The 21,937-nt window shown below is 42.0% G+C and overlaps 1 protein-coding gene across 1 annotated transcript in view; it reads left to right on the top strand.

The window, feature by feature from the left end:
• LOC139381592 (PDZ domain-containing protein 8-like) overlaps window positions 1-21,937 on the top strand; it is a 61,353-nt gene that overhangs the window by 28,582 nt on the left and 10,834 nt on the right. Inside the window, exon 3 of the mRNA XM_071125243.1 lies at window positions 5,930-6,032. Coding sequence (XP_070981344.1) covers window positions 5,930-6,032 — 103 coding nt within the window. The remainder of the gene's footprint in view (window positions 1-5,929; window positions 6,033-21,937) is intronic.

Below are 21,937 nucleotides of genomic sequence, written 5' to 3'. Positions count from 1 at the left end.
TGGGGTGGAGATGTTGTTTCCAACGCTCACCACCTGGGGGAAGCCCGTCAGAATGTCCAGGACCAAGTTGCACAGGGTGGGGTCGAGACCCATGGTTGCGATCTTAATGACGAGTTTGGAGGGTACTATGGTGTTAAATGCTGAGCTGTAATCGATGAACAGCATTCTTACATAGGTATTCCTCTTATCTAGATGGGTTAGGGCAGTGTGATTGCGATTGCGTCGTCTGTGGACCTATTGGTGCAGTAAGCAAATTGAAGTGGGTCTAGGGTGTCGGGTAGGATGGAGGTGATATGATCCTTGACTAGTCTCTCAAAGCACTTCATGATGACGGAAGTGAGTGCTATGGGGCGATAGTCATTTAGCTCAGTTACCTTAGCTTTCTTGGGAACAGGAACAATGGTGGCCCTTTTGAAGCATGTGGGAACAGCAGACTGGGATAGAGATTGATTGAATATGTCCATAAACACACCAGCCAGCTGGTCTGGGCATTCTCTGAGGACGGACTAGGGATGCCGTTAGGGCCGGCAGACTTGCGAGGTTTAATACGTTTAAATGTTTTACTCGCATTGGCTGCAGTGAAGGAGAGCCCGCAGGTTTTGGTAGCGGGCCTTGTCAGTGGCACTGTATTGTCCTCAAAGTGAGCAAAGAAGTTATTTAGTCTGTCTGGAGCAAGACATCCTGGTCCGCGACGGGGCTGATTTTATTTTTGTAATCCGTGATTGACTGTAGACCCTGCCACATACGTCTCGTGTCTGAGCCGTTGAATTGTGACTCTACTTTGTCTCTATACTGACTCTTAGCTTGTTTGATTGCCTTGCGGAGGGAATAGCTACACTGTTTGTATTCTGTCATGTTTCCGGTCGCCTTGCCGTGATTAAAAGCAGTGGTTCGCACTTTCAGTTTTGCGCGAATGCTGCCATCAATCCACGGTTTCTGGTTGATGAAGGTTTTAATAGTCACCGTGGGTACAACATCACTGATGCATTTGCTAATAAACTCAGCATATACATCAATGTTGTTGTTCGATGCTATCCGGAACATATCCATGTGATCGAAACAATCTTGAAGCGTGGAATCAGATTGGTCGGACCAGCGTTGAACAAACCTGAGCACAGGCGTTTCCTGTTTTAGTTTCTGTCTATAGGCTGGGAGCAACAAAATGGAGTCGTGGTCAGATTTGCCGAAAGGAGGGCAATTTCCTTTAGATCTGACTAAAATAAATAATGGATTTATTGTGATGGTGTATATTAAATTGATTTATTAGACTTTTTTAAATGTAGATGTTGAAAAGGCATGCATCAGCGGCTTGTATGCGCGGAGGCCTTGAGATGCTAAACATGTTTATGTTAATTAGCTGCAGACTTTTGCATGACAACCAGATGACACAATTTCATGACCTCCAGAGCCCTACTCTGGGCCAATGAAAATGTGTAAACATGCCAGCTCTGGGTCTGAGCTCTGTCTCCTCCACCCTCTCCTGATGGTGGTGTAAGCCTTTATGTTGCTTGGGTCTGGTATATTAGTGGAGTGGTTGCAGACGGTAGGACATCCAGAAACCGCTCCTCATTAATAATGCACAGTCCCTGCCCATTATGAGGCCAGGCCAACGCTATGACTGGCTGGCTGACACACCTATCCTCACAGCTGCTGCAAATGGATACCCGATTACCTCACTGGGCCAGCCAGACATATCTGACAATGACAACCATCCACCTCAACTTACCTTATCCAATATTGGGTTTGTCTATGTGGAATTCCATTGGGATGGTGCCAAATGCAACCAAACTGCGAGGTCTTAGTTTTTGGGGGATAGGCAATGCATTTTTAAGGAAAAAAAGGTTGTTGATATTCAGAGGAATATCAGGATATTCTACATAGGCCTGAAATGTACAGTGCACTGGTCCGGATGAATATTTGATCGATTGCAAATTGCAACAGGATCTCTTTAAACTGCCTATCATGTTCTTTATGTTATCTTAGTTTTGGCTACTTTCTGTCTGGTTACTACCAACAGACGGTGAGAAACCTCTTTAAAGGTAATGATAGCATGCTTGCTTTTTCTTGCCTACCATGTGTCCAAAATACATCGCTAGTGAAAGTCTAAAATTCAATCTAAAAAGGGATTTCAAAGTCAATTTTTTTCCCCTCCAAATTAATACAAAATACACATTGCATATATGAATGCATATATTTTCACACCCCAGAGTTAATGTGGTGGAAGAAGCTTTGGCAGTAATTCAACTGTGACTCATTTTGAATAAGATTTTGCCAACTAAGCACAACTCTTACAGCAGCTATAGTTTTTGTCAATATTGCTCAAGCTCAGTCAATTTGGTTGGGAATCATTGATGGACAGCAATATTCAAACGTAGACTTTGGTGTTAAAATCTGTGTAATTCTCCAGCTGAAAAATAAAACTCAGACTGCTGTAGGTTTTCCTCCTTTTTAATATTAATATTTAATATTTACATCCGGACAAACTCCCCAGTCGCTGCAGGTGACGAGCATATCTATAACCTGATGCTGCCACCACAATACTTGAAAATACAGAGGATCAACAACTTTGCTTTCACTCCACATTACTGGCCTGTATGACAAAGTGAAAAGAAGAAAGCTGGTGTTAAAAAATCCACTCCAAATCATCCATTCTGTTTGCAACAAGGTCCTTAAAGGTAAACTTAGCGAAATGACATTGCCACGAGCAGTAGGTTGTGTTGATCTGTAGGAATAAAATCCAAATGAATCTCTTTTTTCAGATGTAATTGTAAGGCATCAAAAGGTGAAGACTGTGCAAGGGGTGTGTAGACTTTCACTAGGCTCTGTATGAATATAGAGTTACCAGTCAAATTTATTTTTTAAAACTATTTCCTACATTGTGGAGTAATAGTGTTGACTTAAACTATGGAACCATGTAGTAACCAAAAAAGTGTTAAACAAATGAGAATCTCTATTTTATATTTGAGTTTCTTCAGCCTTGATGATGGGGCGGCAGGGTAGCCTAGTGGTTAGAGCCAGTAACCGAAAGGTTGCTAGATCGAATCCCCGAGCTGACAAGGTAAAAATCTGTTGTTCTGCACCTGAACAAGGCTACTACTACTATTCCTAGGCCATCATTGTAAATAAGAATTTGTTCTTTAACTGACTTGCCTAGTTCAATGAAAGTAAAAAAAATCAATAAATAAATTAGCTTTGCACACTTGGCATTCTCTCAACCAGCTTTTCCAGGAGTTCCCACATGTGCTGAGCACTTGTTGGATGCTTTTCCTTCACTCTGCATTCCAACTCATCCCAAACCATCTCAATGGTGATTGTGGAGGCCCGGTCATCTGATGCAGCACTCATGCAGCACTTCTTGGTCAAATAGCCCTTACACAGCCTGGAGGTTGAAAGCACAAACCATGATGAGATGGCGTATTGCTGCAGAATGCTGTGGTAGCCATACTGGTTAAGTGTGCCTTGCATTCTAAATAAATCAGACGGTGTCACCAGCAAAGCACCTCCTCCATGCTTCATGGTGGGAACCACATATGCGGAGATCATCCGTTCACCTACTCGGCATCTCACAAAGACATGGCCGTTGGAAGCAAAAATCGCAAATTTGGGAATCATCAGACCAAAGGGCAGATTTCCACCAGTCTAATGTCCATTGCTCGTGTTTCTTGACCCAAGCAAGTCTCTTCTTATTGGTGTCCTTAGTGGCCTGATTCACGCAGTTTCCTCACGCAGTTGATGTTGAGATGTGTCTGTTACTTGAGCTCTGGGAAGCATTTATTTGGGCTGCAATCTGAGGTGCAGTTAACAAGTTACATCAAGCACTTGATGGTTTTTGTGACTGTGCTTGAAGACACTTTCAAGGTTCTTAATGTTCTGTGTTGACTGACCTTCATGTCTTAAAGTAATGGACTGTCATTTCTCTTTGCTTATTTGAGCTGTTCTTACCATACTGCCACTGACTGATTTATAAATCACTTGCTCTTTTACCATATAGGGTTATCTTCTGTATACCACCCCTACCTTGTCACAACACAAATGATTGGCTCAAAAGCATTAAGAAGGAAATTAATTCCAGAAATTAACTTCTAACAAGGCACTCCTGTTAATTGAAATACATTCCAAGATGACTTCCTCATGAAGCTGGTTGTGAGAATGCCAAGAGTTTGTAACGCTGTCATCAAGGCAAAGGGTGGCTACTATGAAGAATCTCAAATTTAAAATATATATTTGTTTAACACTTTTTTGGGTTATTACTGTGTTATTTCGATGTTTTCACTATTCTACAATGTAGAAAATAGCAAAAATAAAGAAAACCCCTGGTCAAGACAGAAGAAGGGTGTCCAAAGTTTGTGGTCGGCTTTTACCCAAATTCAGAGAGGAGCTCGAAGATTTTGCAATCAGTCCGTGACAGTATTAAGTTATCAAGTCTGTGTAAAATGTGCTGTCTACCACCACCAGATGGAGACATAGTCAGTATATTGTTAATCCAGAATCCACACTTCTTGTATAAATACTGCACTTGTTGTATACAGTAATTGGGGACTCCAGTGGTTTATCCAGTGGTCTAATTGAGGAAAATAAAAAAAGGTTACTACCGTTTCTTTTATTTGCTTTTTTAAACACTTGTCAGTTGTATTTTTATGACCATAAAATTAAGTTAAAAAAATATACATTTTGAAACCATCCATTTCAAATAGGTCTACGTACTGTATATTGTAGAAATGAATCCCACAATACACAAGAATACTCTCCTATGTATTAATTTGACAGTGAAGCAAAAACTTTTCATTTGGCTCTATACTCCAGCATTTTGGATTTGAGATGAACCGTTTCATATGAGACACTACAGAATGTCACCTTTTTTTGGAGGGTGTTTTATATAACTGTTTTACCGTTTAGAAAGAACTTTATGAAAGAAATAACTGTTATGTATCTAGTACCGCCTATTTGAAGGAGTCATAAGTAGTCAAGTGTAGTATTTGCTCCCATATTCCTATCACACAATGACTACGTCAAGCTTGTGACTCGACAAAATTGTTGGATGCATTTGCAGTTTATTTTGGTTGTGTTTCGGGTTATGTTGTGCCCAATAGAAATGAATGGTAAATAATGTATTGTCTTTTTGAAGTCACTTTTATTGTAAATAACAGTGGGAGTATGATCTTTGTGCGTCTAACTTTCTCATCAGTATTCAGGATTATCCATAGTCATGGTAGCATGACATTAATGTAGAAGTGTTCAGAAACATTTTCCACTCTTATTTACAATAATAAAAGACTCCAAAATGACACCATACATTATTTACCATTCATTTATATTGGGGCACATCATAATCTGAAACACAACCAAAACAAACTGCAAATGCATCCAACAAGTTTGTGGAGTCACAAGCTTGATGTAGTCAATTTGTGCTAGGAATATGGGACCAAATACAACACTTGACTACTTTTATACACAAGTACATTTGTAAAAATACTTATGACACCTTCAAATTGGGGTACTAGATACATAAAGTGCTGTAAAACAGGTATGTATAAAAATAATACCCTCAAATAAAAGGTGACATTCTGTACTGTCACCTCATATGAAACATTTTATCTTCACCATCCAAAATAAATAATTATGGGAGTGTAAATAGCTCAACACTTCAAATGTGCAGATACTACTGCTATACTACAGTAGTTTATGCTTTTCTTGTGTATTTTCATCACTACACCAGGGGGCAGCAATAGCCTTGACAGTGTTTGTTTGCTTTAGTATCATTGCAACCATTGGTCAGGGGTCTCTCTGATACATCTTAGTAGCACCAGAAAACATAGTGGCATCAACAGGTTTACATACAGTAGGCTATGCACTATACATAGGGAGACCAAGAGAATCCGCAATGATGTACTGTCTAAATGAGCTTTTTGTTCTGTAATTTCTCCTTCAGGCTGTTTATCCTGGGCTCGTATGACAGAGAGACCTACGTGCACTGCACCTTTGAGCTGAGCAGCCATGAGTGGAAAGAGAAGACGCGCAGCTCCATCAAAACGGTGGGCTTCTCTTAAGATACTGTTCCCCCCCATGTAAAACAGCAGTCATCTTTCTTAAAGACCACCTAAGTTGAATGCCTATTTGTTTCTGACAAAAAGCCAGAAGGCTGCTGACACGTTTGATTTTTATACATTTTTATTCACAGATATTAACATGATAGAGACCATAACCATTATAGAAGAAGCATGACATACTTGATCTATTGACACAAATGTTTCAACTTCCCCCCCCATCTGAGAAGTCAATTACCCCCAGTAACATTTTGAAAGAAAACAAATAATCAGGCCTTAGAGCAAACCTTTTCTAATTGCAGCAATTCAGAGATATTAGCATTTTCACATTGGGGTTTTTCGGAAGTAACGCCTAACGACCATTTGGGACTGAAATGTCAAGTCTAGGCTAATTGCTGACTCCACCGCTCACACATCCCAACGCTGCTTCTTTCTGTGTGTATAACTGTCATTTGTATTGGCTCAAAGTTAATTTTAGTTTCATTCAAGAGGTAATTTCTCTGAACAATTATTTCATATTCATTGTAATTAAAGGAGCAGCTTCCATCCTATCCAGCAGGGGGCAATGCCGCTAACATTTGTTCTTCGCTACGTCTCTTCCAATAAATGTCTCAGTAATCCTTATTTACTGAGTATCCTCTCAGTAAGCCATTCTTTCTAGCATGACATGATCTGTAAATGACAGTTGTGTGTGATGTTTGTTTTAAAGAGGGAGCCAATGAACATCATTTTTATTTTACCCTCATTAATTTGAGAGAGACCTAATTATATCTCTACCATTACATTTTCCCATATTAAGCTTGTTTGAGTTTTACGCTTTGCTTCAAACTGTGTTTTTGTTGTTGCTCTGTAGCCTACAGTGCATTCAAAAAGCATTCAGACCTTTTCCACATTTTGTTACGTCACAGCCTTATTCTAAATTTGATTGCAAAATTCCCTCATCAAGCTACACACACTAACTACCCCATTATGACTTTTTATATTATTTAATTTTGTACATTTTAGCAAATGTATTAAACATTTTAAAACTGATATGACACTTACATAAGTATTCAGACCCTTTACTCAGTATTTTGTTGAAGCACCTTTGGCAGCGATTACAGCCTCGAGTCTTCTTGGGTATGACGTTACAAGCTTGGCACACCCATATTTGGGGAGTTTCTCCCATTTTCCTCTGCAGATCTTCTCAAGCTCTGTCGGGTTGGATGGGGAGTGTTGCTGCACAGCTATTTTCAGGTCTCTCCAGAGATGTGTGATTGGGTTCAAGTCCGGGCTCTGGCTGGGGCACTCAAACATATACAGAGACTTGTCCCAAAGCCACTCCTGTGTTGTCTTGGCTGTGTGCTGAGGGTCATTGTCCTGTTGGAAGGTGAACCTTCACCCCAGTCTGAGGTCCTGATGACTCCGGAGCAAGTTTTCATCAATGATCTCTCTGTATTTTGCTCCGTTCATCTTTCCCTTGATCCTGACTTCTCTCCCAGTCCCTGCCTCCCAGTCCCCACAGCATGATGCCACCACCATGCTTCACCGTAGGGATGGTGCCAGGTTTCCTCCAGATGTGACGCTTGGCATTCAGGCCAAAGAGTTCAATCTTGGTTTCATGAGACCAGAGAATCTTGTTTCTCTTGGTCTGCGAGTCCATTAGGTGCCTTTTTGGCAAAGTCCAAGCGGGCTCTCATGTGCCTTTTACTGAGGAGTGGCGTCCGTCTGGCCACTCTGCCATAAAGGCCTGACTCCACAGAAGTACTCTGGAGCTCTGTCAGAGTGACCATTGGTTTCTTGGTCACCTCCCTGACCAAGGCCCCTCTCCCCCGATTGCTCAGTTTGGCCAGGCAGCCAGCTCAAGGAAGAGTCTTGTGGTTCTAAACTTATTATATTTAAGAATGATGGAGTCTGCTGTGTTCTTGGGGACCTTCAATGCTGCAGACATTTTTTGGTACCCTTCCCCAGTTATACGGACATATCCTTCAACCTCATGGCTTGGTTTTTGCTCTGACATGCACTGTCAGCTGTGGGACCTTACTTACACAAGTGTGTGCCTTTCCAAATCATTTCCAATCAATTGAATTTACCACAGGTGGACTCCAAGTTGTAGAAACAGCTCAAGGATGATAAATGGAAACAGGATGAGCTCAATTTCTATTCTCATAGCAAAGAGTCTGAATACTTACACTTAAGGTGTGTTTATTTTTTTTATATGTTTACAAAAATGTCAACCTGTTTTTGCTTTGTCATTATGGGGTATTGTGTGTACATTGAGGAAAAAATTATATTTCAGATTAAGGCTTTAACAAAATGTGGAAAAAGTCTAAGGGTCTGAATACTTTCTGAATGCACTGTGTGTAATAGTGCAAGTGATAGCCGAAGGCAGTAGCCATTTTTGTAAAAGCTATGAATCACAGACGTGCTACAACACATTTTCCTCAAACATTCCTTCCAATGTAAAACCTCAACTGCAGCTGCTGAGGTAAAAGTGTTCAACTTGCCTGGTGCGTCCCTCTAATGGCTCCTCTACAGACAGATCTGTTGCCAGCTCTCCATTAATATGCAACCTAGAGATGCAGATGCAAAGTGGCATTTAGGCTTTTTTATCAGCCTCTTCCAGCTTGTGTCCCAACAGGACTCCATGCTAAGGATTAAAGGCGATACCATCTGAAAAAAGGTCACTCTTTCTCTCTTTGCATATTCCTTTGCATTTTTTTCCAAGAATGATCGCCTGAGATGAGGCCCAACTTTCCTCTGAACTGGGCTCTTTGTGTTCATGGTTTTCATGCGACTTAACTACTTTCTCTCTCTCTCTCTCCCTCCCTTCCTCCCTTGAGCAGCTCTGTCCTCAGAGTAGCATTTTTCCAGGAGAATTGGTTCAAGCTTCTAAATTATATTATTGACAGTGTTTTTCACAGCCATTTGCAGCTGTCTGTAGATATTTACTTAGTTGTTTCACACAAAAGACATGCACAACACTGGTTTCCATTGCAGAGTGCTGCAAAGCCTGCTCTTGAATAACCTGTTTGCAGAAAGAAAATAGTGTTGTCATTCATACTAGTTGTGTGGTCACAGTTGTAGCTTAGAGTATAGTGTAATTTTACTGGTAAATGATTGTAAACCAGGATAAGGTTTGAGCTATCTGCTTCCGTTTTACTCTCACCTTGACCACCCTCCCCTACATCGAGTTATAGCACGGTTTGCATTCCTAATATTGATTTTTAGATGCATTTCCCTTCCTATTGTAGACTAGAGGGGGGGCTCGCTCCCTTCACACTCCTTCCTGCCATCACATAATACCCAGACATACCCCTTTTGTGTCATCTACCCGTCTCAATATGTGTAGGGGGAGAGGAAACGTTGCGGACGCTTGGGTAAATTTAGCCTTTTTCCATGACCAAGCTGGGCTGGGTTTATTAGTGACAGGAGGCCTGTGGTGCAGACTGCTCCGCCTTACGTGTTTGCACATCTGCCCCATTGATTCCATCATCAGCCATCAACTGGCCCCGAGTGCTGATGCTTTCTGACAGCCTACCAGACGATGTGTGTCTGTATTTGTTTTCTACATATGTTTTCATATTTGTGTGTCTATAAGTCCATCTCTTTAGTACCAAAATGTTAATGGTAAATAACCAATTGATTTAAACTAGATTTTTTTTTATTTTTTATTTTTTTACTGTTGTCCAAATGTGCCTGAAGGTGTGTGCTTAGATTAGAAAGTGATTGGCTGAATGGCTATATCTAAGAACTGATGTCTAGTTCTCCTCAATGACAAAGGATGTCCGGGTTCAGCACTGCACTACCCCCCCCCCCCCCCCACACACACACACACACACACACACACACTTATTTTTACTACACATAAAGGGAAATGCACTGCTCTGTCGATAGGATCACCTCAGCCCAGTGGTTAGGAGATCATGACACTGCGAAAGAACACAGCGTTTCTCACCACAGAGCAGTCCATTTCTACATCTCTCTCACTCTCTCCATCATCATTGCTGTTGGTCATGGGAATGACACAGGCAGACAATGTCTCTGGCTGGAGTTAGGAGCTATCTCTCTGAGGCTCACTCTCTTCAGCTGGCTGGAGACTAGTGAGTCTGTCTGTACACAGTTAGACGTAGTACTGTGCACGCACAGCTCGTTCAGAGGAGTTCCCCACAGACTGAGTGTCAAAAACAAGACAAGACGTAAAGGTGCTCACTGGGCATCCTTAATTCCTGTGACCTAGAGAGCTTGTTTGCTTTTATTTCCTTGTGTTTTTCTTTCTTTTATTCAGCATTTTTCTGTGTTTCTGTCCCTCCCCGTCTTTCATGAATAATCAATAAGACATTTCCTCACTTTTCACTGTAAAGGCATCTGTCTGCACACTAGGTTTGGTTTGCTCCAAGCAGAACTGGGCTGAAGTGAATGTCTGTACTCCCTTAAAAGACCTTCGCTTGAGAAATGAGAAAAAATAGGCACTAGTACTGTTTGTCCTCCTTGAGATGCCGTAGCCAGTATACACTTCCTCAAAATAGTCTGAATTCATCTAAGACAGGGGTGCCCAGACTTTTTTTTACTTTTCTGCTGCCTCTAAAAAGGCCTCTCTGAAAGGGTCAACCGCGATCAACGTCCTGGACACTAATGATCTAAGATATCTCAAGAAATCTGTCATTTTGTTGTTTTTTAGGGGTAGGTACCTTGCCAAAGACCAAAACGAACAAATAACATCACAAAATGCCATCATAATAGATGCACAAACTGTTTCGCATGGGAAGCATGTGGACGCCTTAAGAACTGTCATTTTTCTGCATCCTTTTTTCACAAAGGATCCTCTCTCATTTTTCCAGTTCACCTGGAACAACTCCATGTGTCCATCTCTGCAGTCTGGCCTTCAGCATCTCACCAGTGCTGGTTTGGAGCGATCGAAAGGGAGCACTTCCTGTGTCCATTGGTGTCATCAGAGATACTCTGACGCACCTCTTCACTCCCCACTGTTTGATGTTCCACTCCGGCGTGTGTGCGTTCCTGTCTCTTTTAATCCACCTTGTGCATGGCTCGCACTGACAGCTGATGAAAGGCAGTCAATTGACAGGTCTGTCTCCCTCTCTCTCTCCCCCTCCCTTTGACCTCGCCTGCCCCTGCTCATTCTGCCCTGCAAAGATGAGGTTCATTCAGGCGATGGGCTGCACACAACCCCAAACTCCACCATACAGGTCAGGTATACACAGTGCACTTACTGGCTCCTTTGTTGTGTGGCAGAGCTATCAAGCTCTTCTCTTGAGGCAAATGTTTGATTTACATGGAGAGGATGTGAAAAAGTAGATGGTTTATCAGGTATTTTTTTAGTTGCTTTCATCGTGTTGGTGTGGCTATTCAATTCCCTGAGGGACAGTGATAATATACAGTGGTTGCGCCACTAAAAGTTTTGTGATTATGCTGCGGGACTTAGGTAATGTGTGGTTTAGTACGGTACCCTGCGTCACCACTTCATTGCTCCAGACCAGCGCACAGGGGAGTTGGAGCACCGATTAAGCTTTTGTGTCCTACTGTGTCTCTGACAATGAATGGGTGACATAAACCTAAATATAAACTGATAATGGTGCATGATTTCAGTATTACTTACTAAAACTGTTGTTACACTAAGGTTTTTATTATTTTATTTTGTTAAGATGATTTTGTTCTTACTGTAGGCCACTCCCGATCGGTCACATTATACAGCGCCTGAGTGGCACAACTGTCTAAGACACTGCATGTAGTGGCATGCTGTGTTGCTACAGATGCTGGTTCAATACCCGTGCCGGCCTCGACTGGGAGTCGCATGAGATGACTAGGTTTTTGGTTTCTCTCCCTCTAAAAACATAAATAAATAATTATAAATAACAAACTGGCTTTATTTACAAATTAGTAATGATGTCTCACGCCATGTTCAAGGATGGCCTTTTTCTTGCTCATTTTATGTTATTTGAATACAAAATCATCTCCAAAATATATATATTTTTTAACAAAGCTATTATTTATTAGTTTAGAGTTATATAAAAGCCTGTTGGATATTCTCACAGATATATTATTAACCCTGTTATTAGCAGGACAATATATATTGGTCATGGCTCCCGAGTGACCCACAATGGGACTGCCTTGCAGTTCTCCTGCTGTATCCACTGAAAGCGTGCGAGGTTCAAGGCACGGGGGCAGGGGCCACGGGATGGGCCGCAGAGCCGCGCACAGAAGACCGACCTAGCCCGCAGGGAGGGAGGGAGGGAGGGAAGGAAGGAAGGAAGGACCCCCACCTCGCCACACTGGCAACACTTTGAGGCATTGCACTAATAATGTCGCTGACTAGGGAAACGTTCTAGCTGTTTGTTCTTAGTGCCAGTCTGAACGTTCAACCTAAAACAGTGTAACTAATACTGGCATCTTTATGCTTTCGTTAATAAAATAATTATAAAAATACTCTTTCAAAATGCAGATGTTTATTTAGTTATGGCTCCATAACGAATTACTATGGGAATAAATATCACTGAATTACATAAATATCCTCCAATCCTCTATATGTAATTATTAGCGGAGAGAAGTCATATTTTTCGATATACTGAAGGCCAACCGTAGGCGACATGAGTCTCACTAGTGTTGAGTAATGTGCTGTTAAAAGTGGTGTAGGTCTTATTTATTTAAAGAGCATATTGAAGTTAGAAGCAATAGAATTTGAAGCAATAGCCTACAACTATTTTAGCACAGTATCGCACTGCTCTGAAACAAGCATGGGGACTGGTCTTGATAAATCAATGAGATTTTTATTTTCACTGAATTTCCATTTGGGTATTGGTTAGACTACAATTAGAAAATTAGGGAATGAAAATGTTATGCTCGTAGTGAAACCTTTATAACTAGACAAGTCAGTAAGAACAAATTCTTATTTACAAGGACAGCCTACTCCTTCCTCCCTGTCGGGGAATTGAACCCCGGTCTCCCACGTGCCCGCATGACATGGGGATTCTTTAGCGAAGTAGTCCAGTACTGTACTCCCGACCGTCATGTTGTACAGTGCCATATTTTCCGTTCCATCCTAACGGAAACCCCAAGTTTTTTTTTTTTTCTTGGAATAGAAACATCATAATATGAATCAAATTAAACAAGCAACTTTTCTTAAAATATGTCCCGTATACTATGTTCTTACAAAAAGGCTATCAAATGCTTCTCAAAGATGCCCTCTGGTGGGCAAACTAACACTAACTAGCATTAATTCTACCAGTGATTCACACGTAAATAACGTGCCATAAAATTCTGCGGCACCATGCAAGCTGCACCGCAGTACGCTGCAACTTTTAAAGGATGAACCACTGTAGGTAACAAAAATGCCTTTGACACATATTAATGGATCGAAAATGTATGTGGAAAATGTATTGACATGCATCAACTCTCTCAAAAGCCAGTAAAATAATTTTATTTCTTAACCCAGTGGGGATAGTTGATCATCAAGCCATTGGAGAACTGCTGTCACCTCAATATCTGTTACATGGCAAACAAATTGACTGCCGGATTGTGTGACACTTATCAGCGCCTTCCTCCTAGGTGTGGCCAATAAATGGCCCACTATAATTCTGTTTACAGCTGTGTGTCTGCAAGGTGGGAACAGATTAAAGACACAGACACCAGGTCTCGTAGGCTGTTTGTTATCATCATTGAATTTACAATCGATTCACCTCGGAGGGTGAGCATGACAGACCTCGCCACAACCACATTACTGACTTCCTGTCATTTGGGCTCGGAATGCCTTCATCTGATGCCTTGGACAGCATCACTCATTCGAGCGTGAATGACCTCACGTTATTTGCTGCTGTATGTCAGAATTGTCCCAGGTTCTGAAAGAAACATCAATACTGTGAGGAAATGAACCAAATGCGATGCTCTGTGTTTCATGCGCAGGCAGGTTTGGCTGCCACAGTGCCACAAAGAACTACATAACCTTTAGAAAGCTGTTGTTGTACCAAAACAGATCCATTTACTGAAGAAAAGCATAACACAAGTTTATTAAAACTAAGTTTGGTAGAAATACTATGATGTTGTGGCACAGCAAATCAATGTTTGTTTTATTAGTACCGGTATAAACTCACAGCAGATGGATCTTAGGCTATAGCCTACAGTAGATCACACTAGTTGGCAAACTGCTCAGATGAGCTGAAGGAGAACTGTTTAGTTTTATGATCAGCTTATATTCCTCTGACAAGGGCCATGTTTTTTCTCCTCAGTTTAACTTCATTCAGTATGAAATAAATTGATGGTCATTTTTCTTAGAATTTTTTTCTGCTGCAGTTTGAATTTCCTCTGATCCAAAACTCTGATAGTACACAGGAAGGCTAAGAGACAAATGAAGAGACTGGTGCTGGAGGGGGTTGCTATGGGACTGGCTCCACGTCTGCTCTGGTAGGGTTCAAAGGGTTGGTTGGCAGGGGATGTTCTAATACACTGTGGTTGGACCAGACTAATACACTGTGGTTGGACCAGACTAATACACTGTGGTTGGAGCAGACTAATACACTGTGTTGCTGTTTACCTATGGGCTCCAATCAGCTCCTAAGGTAAGGTAAGGTAAGCTAAGTAAATGCCAGGGGTTAATCAGGCAAGTCAGGATTGAGAAGTCCCAGAGAGCTGAGTAGCACCTGCGATCCCACAGAGAGCCTCCACTTGAGAAGTTCAGACAAGGATATGACCAGGCTAACTCTGCATTTGCCTGATTGACAAGCTGCACGTTGGAGCTCAAAGGACCAAGAATAAATAATTAAATGCCAACGTGATAAGGAAAATAAAAGTGTGTCATTGCTGTTTGAAAGGAAATTGCTGATATGAGAGGAAGGACATTTTGTGTCTTTGTGGTGGTTTTATTTCCATTTGGGAAAACTGCTGCTGATGAGAGATTATTATCTGGGTGCGAAGGACAATGGGCCTGCTATAAACAGACCTGTGGACTACGTGTGGGTGAAGAACCTACAGGGGAGGCTGTATGTGCAAGTGCAAATTAGGGAGGGGGGGGGGGGGGGGCGGACATGAGTACCTTTTTTGTGTTTGCCTCAGTCTCCATAACAACTCTTTTGTCCCCTTGCTTTTGAACCCGGCCTCCTATCATAAGCCACAGTGGCAACATTAAAATTCAAATATCTTTTGATGACAAACACAATCATAAATTAGACCGCAAGCTTTGTCAACTCAATTTTTCTAGATTTGTATTATTTAAATGTATTTGGGTACATCTTCCCATCCTAAAATAACTAATATAGTAGCTTAATTACTTCATCATTAGTGGAAGCCACTAATGCTTCATTTAAATTGACTACCACCAATTGACACTTTTGAATTTACACACTCCAAATGATCAATGGAATCCTCAAATGTATGACATACTAAATGGGTGTGATTAGCTAATAATTGTATTTAATATAGACAGACCTCTTCCCCAGTAGCAGTTCGCCAATGGAGAGAATGCTCAATGTCCTTGTATATCTTTGTAGTGTAATCTGTGATTTTCAAGGCGGTAACACCAATGGCATAAAACTGAGGGACATACATTTCAGTAAAATAAATAGGTATTTGAATAGTTGATTTAGAGCGTTATTTACTTTTCACGAAAGAGGAAAGGGCAACCATGACAGGCAACGATAATTATGTCAGTTACGTGTGAGGCCTGATTTAGCAGGTACATCTGCAACATGCCCAACGAGTAATGTAATTGGCTTTCTCCTTCAATTAAAAGTTTTTGAGTTAAACAGATTGCAATGCTTCACATCCAAAACAGAGATTATTGAGGAAACATCCATTATGAGACCTTTTATTAAATCTGTTAAACCAGGCAGCCGTAACCAGCCATATAAAAGTAATCACAGTCACATTCGCTCTTACACATTCTATTCCATATTGCAGGGGTTGCCAAACTTTTTGGGGGCTGGGGATGCTTTTTGTGATGCCTAATTCATTGGGGATCCCCTCATAATCAGAACACAACTCGAGTGAGGTAAAAATAGCATACTTAGAGTTTTACTATGACTTTTTGACAGTGCATGGCCAGACAAACCAAGTCTCTGGCCCTGGGAAGGAACATTTTAGAGGCCCTCCTCTTGGTATCAGAGAGAATTTTGCAGTTTTCAAGCAAATTTCCTGCAATTCTACACATCTTGTCATGTGGCAGAGATGTGTTTTTTTAATGCAGTTTTAAAGCTAATATCCTGAAATTCAACACATTTTTCCATGAGGCAGAAGGAGAACTTTGCCATTTTAAAGCATGTGAAGATGTGTATATATATATATATATATATATAATTTTTTTTAAATGTATTTTTGGGGAAAACAATAAGTATTGAGTTGAAAACATTGATAATTGGTGGAATACTGTGGAAAGAACAGAAATTCTAGATCCATAATACTGTATTACACCCTCAATTTATTCCCGTTGTTTTTAATAATATTCATAAACATGTATTTTTAAATATATTTTGAGATCTGGCCGCGGACCCCCTGCAGTAGCTGTCTGCATGCCTTGCAGGGACTTGTACCCTATAAGCATACACAAATCGATCTGACATGTGGCATTAGATTAGATTACTGGGCAGCCCAGTGACAGGGAAAAGGATTTGTTCGCCCTGACCAGCATCCGGGCAGACACTCTGCTCACGTGCAACCCCCTGGACCAGCCCGAGAGGAGCTTCAAGTTCAGCCATTCTGCAGAAGCCCCAGCCCTCTCAGGTCATCTATATTTCAGTTTGTACCTCTAAAAGCACATGTTACACTAGAGACTACCTGGCCTATACAGGGTATTATATAATGTTTTTTGAGGCAGAATGAAAGTAAGGGGCTAGTATCGTTGACATGTTTTATCTTTTTTCTGAATAGTGCAAAACCACTGAAACCATGTTTGTTTTGGCTAACCTTTCTAGTTTTTTTTACCTCTTGCTGCCTAACGTCATGATATTGCTGCTTATATTTTGGCATCTAGCATGGTGTCTACACATGGACGTTGATGTAGGGAGTGCTGAAGTTTAACATTTATCTAAAATTTCTCTGTCATAGAATTTCACATAATTTAAATAGGCTACATAATAACAAAGACACACACACATTATCAACAAACTATTGAATAGATTTCACAGTACAGGCCAATTTAAGTAAAAATCTAACGTGCGATTTAAATAGATACTGTGATGAATCAAAGAAGATAATGGCCAACTATATTCTTACTCAAGCGGAGGACGAGGCTACAGACGAATGTGTATTTTAATCAGGAATACCTGCTAAATAAGTCATATTAACCTTTCATTTGTTCTTCATGGCAGCACAGATAAAAGATAGGTTTGCTGAAATAGGCATAACATTTTTCTATTTACATCGAGGCCATTCACTGTTGCTACGCTTCCTGTTTGTTTTTCTCCTCAGTGAGAAGAAACCAAGAGCTATCTGTTCTCTGTCAATGTTAACTAGATTACTCAGTCACTTCAGCTCGCGCTTGAGATTAAGCACCCACATAAATTAATAAAACAATGTCATTTGAGGGTGAAAAACCATTTAAAAACAACTTTAAGCACGAAAAGTGCCATAAGAAAAGGTCTGTTTGGCGCACACAGTTTTTCATTAGTTGAATTTCAGGTCTGTTTTTGTCCAACACCATGGTTGATATTCAGTCTTTTTTTTTTATGTCTAAATGATAAAAAAAGGTGTTTACTGACGCATACTGTAGATATATATACTTTATATTCATATTTGGATACTAACATCAAGCTGAAAGGAATACTACTATAATTGTTTTGTGTCAGCAGCAGCACTGGTGGATTATGAGAGGTTGTGCTGGTTTCTCTTATGTTAGTTGAATGAATCATCGGTGTACAGTAGACCATAACTCTGAAGGAGCCCGGGACAAACACTCTTTAATGAACACCTGGGAGAGAACAGCGGTCTTATTTCTAAATTCATTAGGGGTTTTCTTTCTTGTCAGTGTCCACGGTGTGTGTGTGTGTTGTGCACACAGCATGTGGGAGGGGAGAAGGCACTATTTGCACTTCACACACAAAAAAAAAAAAACTCTGCTCTCATATGCAAATGACCCAGGGGGTGGATGAAGAGGTAGATTGAACAGTGGCGTCGCTCGAGCAACAGGTATATATGCAAGGCTACTGTGTTTGAGCACAATGACTGTCCGTCAGCACACACACACACCCATCCATGTGCCTCAACTTGGCATATTTGCTCATTTACATTTGACATTTTGGTAATTTAGCTGACACTCTTATCCAGAGTGACTTACAGAAGCGATTAGGGTTAAGTGCCTTGCTCAAAGGCACATCGTCAGATTTTCCACCGCTTAACCACTAGGCTACCCGCCGCCTCCTCAATCTCTTGGCATCTGCTACATGGGTAATTTGTTTCTCACCAATCTACTCTGTCAGACGGCCTGTCATTACAATTGCAGCGTACAATTTGATGTCTGTGCATTCTGTTCAGAGGCAATGTTGCTTAGCAGAGCATACAATTGTATTTGTGGGGACACTGTTTTTTTTTGTTGTGTGAATCATCCTGCAGTTTTATGTTTACGATTTCACTACTTGTTTCCCTGTGAACAGTAACTGAATAAAGCACGTAGTGGAGTTGTATTTAGTCATCAATGGTGTTGACTCACCTCACTTCCTGTACTGAAAAACATATGATTTCCGCTCAGTGCAAGTCGATCATTTTTTTCAGTATAAATACTTGAAGTGCTGTAACAGCAAGCATAGATGTATTCAACCCTGTATGATTTTGCTGCAGCCTACGACTTGGTCATCTAACTGTAAAGCTTTTTAGTGTTACGTCACCCCTATGAATGTAATCACATGTCACTCAAGACAATGGTACCATGTTGTACACACAGCTCGAGGGGACATTAATGCTGGTCAATGAATATTCCTCCTCAGGGAGGTGTGTGTTTGGTGTGCCTCTTTTTAGTTCATGGCAGGTAGGCCATCTGTGGGCCAGGCGTGCTGATCTATAGGGACCGTGTACAGCATCAGTTTAAATTGATGTGGTGCGGAGCGCTGCACGCCACAGCCCTGGTGAGCGGCAGCATCTGTTTACCTGCTCCCTGAAATTATTGGCCTGGCTGAATCCTACGCCGCTCCCCACTGCTCCTACCGTCTCCTCCGTAATTGCCCTTTAGTCGGCGTTCATCCTTGCAAATTACCCATAATTGCCACTCAATGACTCCTCTGAGTGGGTTAGGATTTTTGGGGGAAAACAGTGACATGGACACACACAGGATGTCTATCTCAGGGTCTTGCTGCCAGGGCATGTAGAACAGTCATAGCAGAGGGTATTATCTCTGCTTTCTTCTTTTGTATAGTGTCTCATTTTTGAGAGCCTTCAAGAGGTGACATGCCTATTTCCTATAAATCCTATTCAAGGCAAACTGATGAGCTTCAAGCCTAACCCTCCTTGACCCGGCGAGCATTATCTTTTTTTTTTTTTGGGGGGGGGGGGGGGATTTTTACCCCATTTTCTCCCCAATTTCGTGGTGTCCAATTGTTGTAGTAGCTACTATCTTGTCTCATCGCTACAACTCCCGTACGGGCTCGGGAGAGACGAAGGTTGAAAGTCATGCGTCCTCCGATACACAACCCAACCTAGCCGCACTGCTTCTTAACACAGCGCGCATCCAACCCGGAAGCCAGCCGCACCAATGTGTCGGAGGAAACACCGTGCACCTGGCAACCTTGGTTAGCGCGCACTGCGCCCGGCCCGCCACAGGAGTCGCTGGTGCGCGATGAGACGAGGACATCCCTACCGACCAAGCCCTCCCTAACCCGGACGACGCTAGGCCAATTGTGCGTCGCCCCATGGACCTCCCGGTCGTGGCCGGTTACGACAGAGCCTGGGCGCTTACCCAGAGTCTCTGATGGCACAGCTGGCGCTGCAGTACAGCTCCCTTAACCACTGTGCCACCCGGGAGGCCCCCGGCGAGCATTATCATCACAAAATATTGATAAGCTGCAGTACAGCGCCCTTAACCACTGTGCCACCCGGGAGGCCCCCGGCGAGCATTATCATCACAAAATATTGATAAGCTGCAGTACAGCGCCCTTAACCACTGTGCCACCCGGGAGGCCCCCGGCGAGCATTATCATCACAAAATATTGATAAGCTGCAGTACAGCGCCCTTAACCACTGCGCCACCCGGGAGGCCCCCGGCGAGCATTATCATCACAAAATATTGATAAGCCGCAGTACAGCGCCCTTAACCACTGCGCCACCCGGGAGGCCCCCGGCGAGCATTATCATCACAAAATATTGATAAGCCGCAGTACAGCGCCCTTAACCACTGCGCCACCCGGGAGGCCCCCGGCGAGCATTATCATCACAAAATATTGATAAGCTGCAGTACAGCGCCCTTAACCACTGCGCCACCCGGGAGGCCCCCGGCGAGCATTATCATCACAAAATATTGATAAGCTGCAGTACAGCGGCCTTAACCACTGCGCCACCCGGGAGGCCCCCGGCGAGCATTATCATCACAAAATATTGATAAGCTGCATTACAGCGCCCTTAACCACTGTGCCACCCGGGAGGCCCCCGGCGAGCATTATCATCACAAAATATTGATAAGCTGCAGTACAGCTCCCTTAACCACTGCGCCACCCGGGAGGCCCCCGGTGAGCATTATCATCACAAAATATTGATAAGCTGCAATACCATGAAAACAGTTTTGTTTAATGCTTTTTAGAATTGTGAGGTTTTAGACTGAATGTCTAGTTCAGAGATCAGTGTTTCTTCAGGTTGGATGCTGAAACTCATGAGGATCCAGCTGATGGTTTGCAGTCAATTGAATTTGCTTCGTGACTATAGCAGTGTATAGCAGACCATTCGATCTGATGTTAAATTGTCTTTTGTCAGTCGCAGCCTTGTGTGTGATTTGCATCATAACCAGCGACTGAAGTGGATTGCAATGCTTTCAGAGGCAGACATTCTCAGATGAAAGCCTCCGGTTTAGATCACACAGCGTTTCCGCTCCTGGCACAAAGAAGATATTAGCCTCAGTAATAGCGGCGGCACCCTTGATATTCACTCTGCCCAGCTAAATGTTGAGCTTGAATTGCTTTATGTACACTCGGGTCCAAAATGATTGGCACCCTTGATAGATAAACGAAAAAGACTGAATGAAAAATAAATAATACAATTAACATTTCTGAGCTATATTGCATGCTACATTTTTTAAATTATATTTTATACTAATACAATTACTCAGAGAAAGAGATTTTGATGAACAAGTCCACATATTTTACAGTAGGTATGGTCTTTTCTTTTTATGCATCTTTCCACCACTGGTGTAAGAACTCTATTTTCATATAATCTGACCCCAGCACAGGTTCCGATCCAAGTGCCATTACCGTTTAGCATACTCCAGGCGTTTACATGTGTTGGATGACATGAAAATATAGCTCTTGGGCTAGTGGTGGGTTTGGCTTCGAAAGAAAGATTAACCCATACCTACTGTAAAATATGGTGGTGGATCTTTGACGTTATGGGGCTATTTTGCTTCCACTGCTCCTGGGGCCCTTGTTAAGGTCTACGTCATCATGAACTTTACACAGTACTAGGACATTTTAGCCAAAAACCTGGTTACCGCTGCCAGGAGGCTGAAACTTGGACGCAGGTGAATCTTCTAGCAAGCCAGTAACCCCAAGCACACATCAAAATCCATTAAGAAATGGTTACTTGACCACTAAATCAACATTTTGCAATGGCCATCTGAGTCTCCAGACTTGAACCCCATTGAAAACCTGTGGTTTGAATTGAAGTGGGCAGTCCATAAGCACAGACGAAGGATATCAAGAATCTGGAAAGATTACTTATGGAGGAATTGTCTAAATCCCTCCCAATGTGTTCTCCAATCTCCTAAAACATTTTATTAA

This window comes from Oncorhynchus clarkii, chromosome 23 (assembly GCF_045791955.1).
Source record: "Oncorhynchus clarkii lewisi isolate Uvic-CL-2024 chromosome 23, UVic_Ocla_1.0, whole genome shotgun sequence".
Taxonomy (NCBI): Eukaryota; Metazoa; Chordata; class Actinopteri; order Salmoniformes; family Salmonidae; genus Oncorhynchus; species Oncorhynchus clarkii.
The sequence above is the reverse complement of the archived record's forward strand: the minus strand, read 5'-3'. Positions and strand labels throughout refer to the sequence as shown.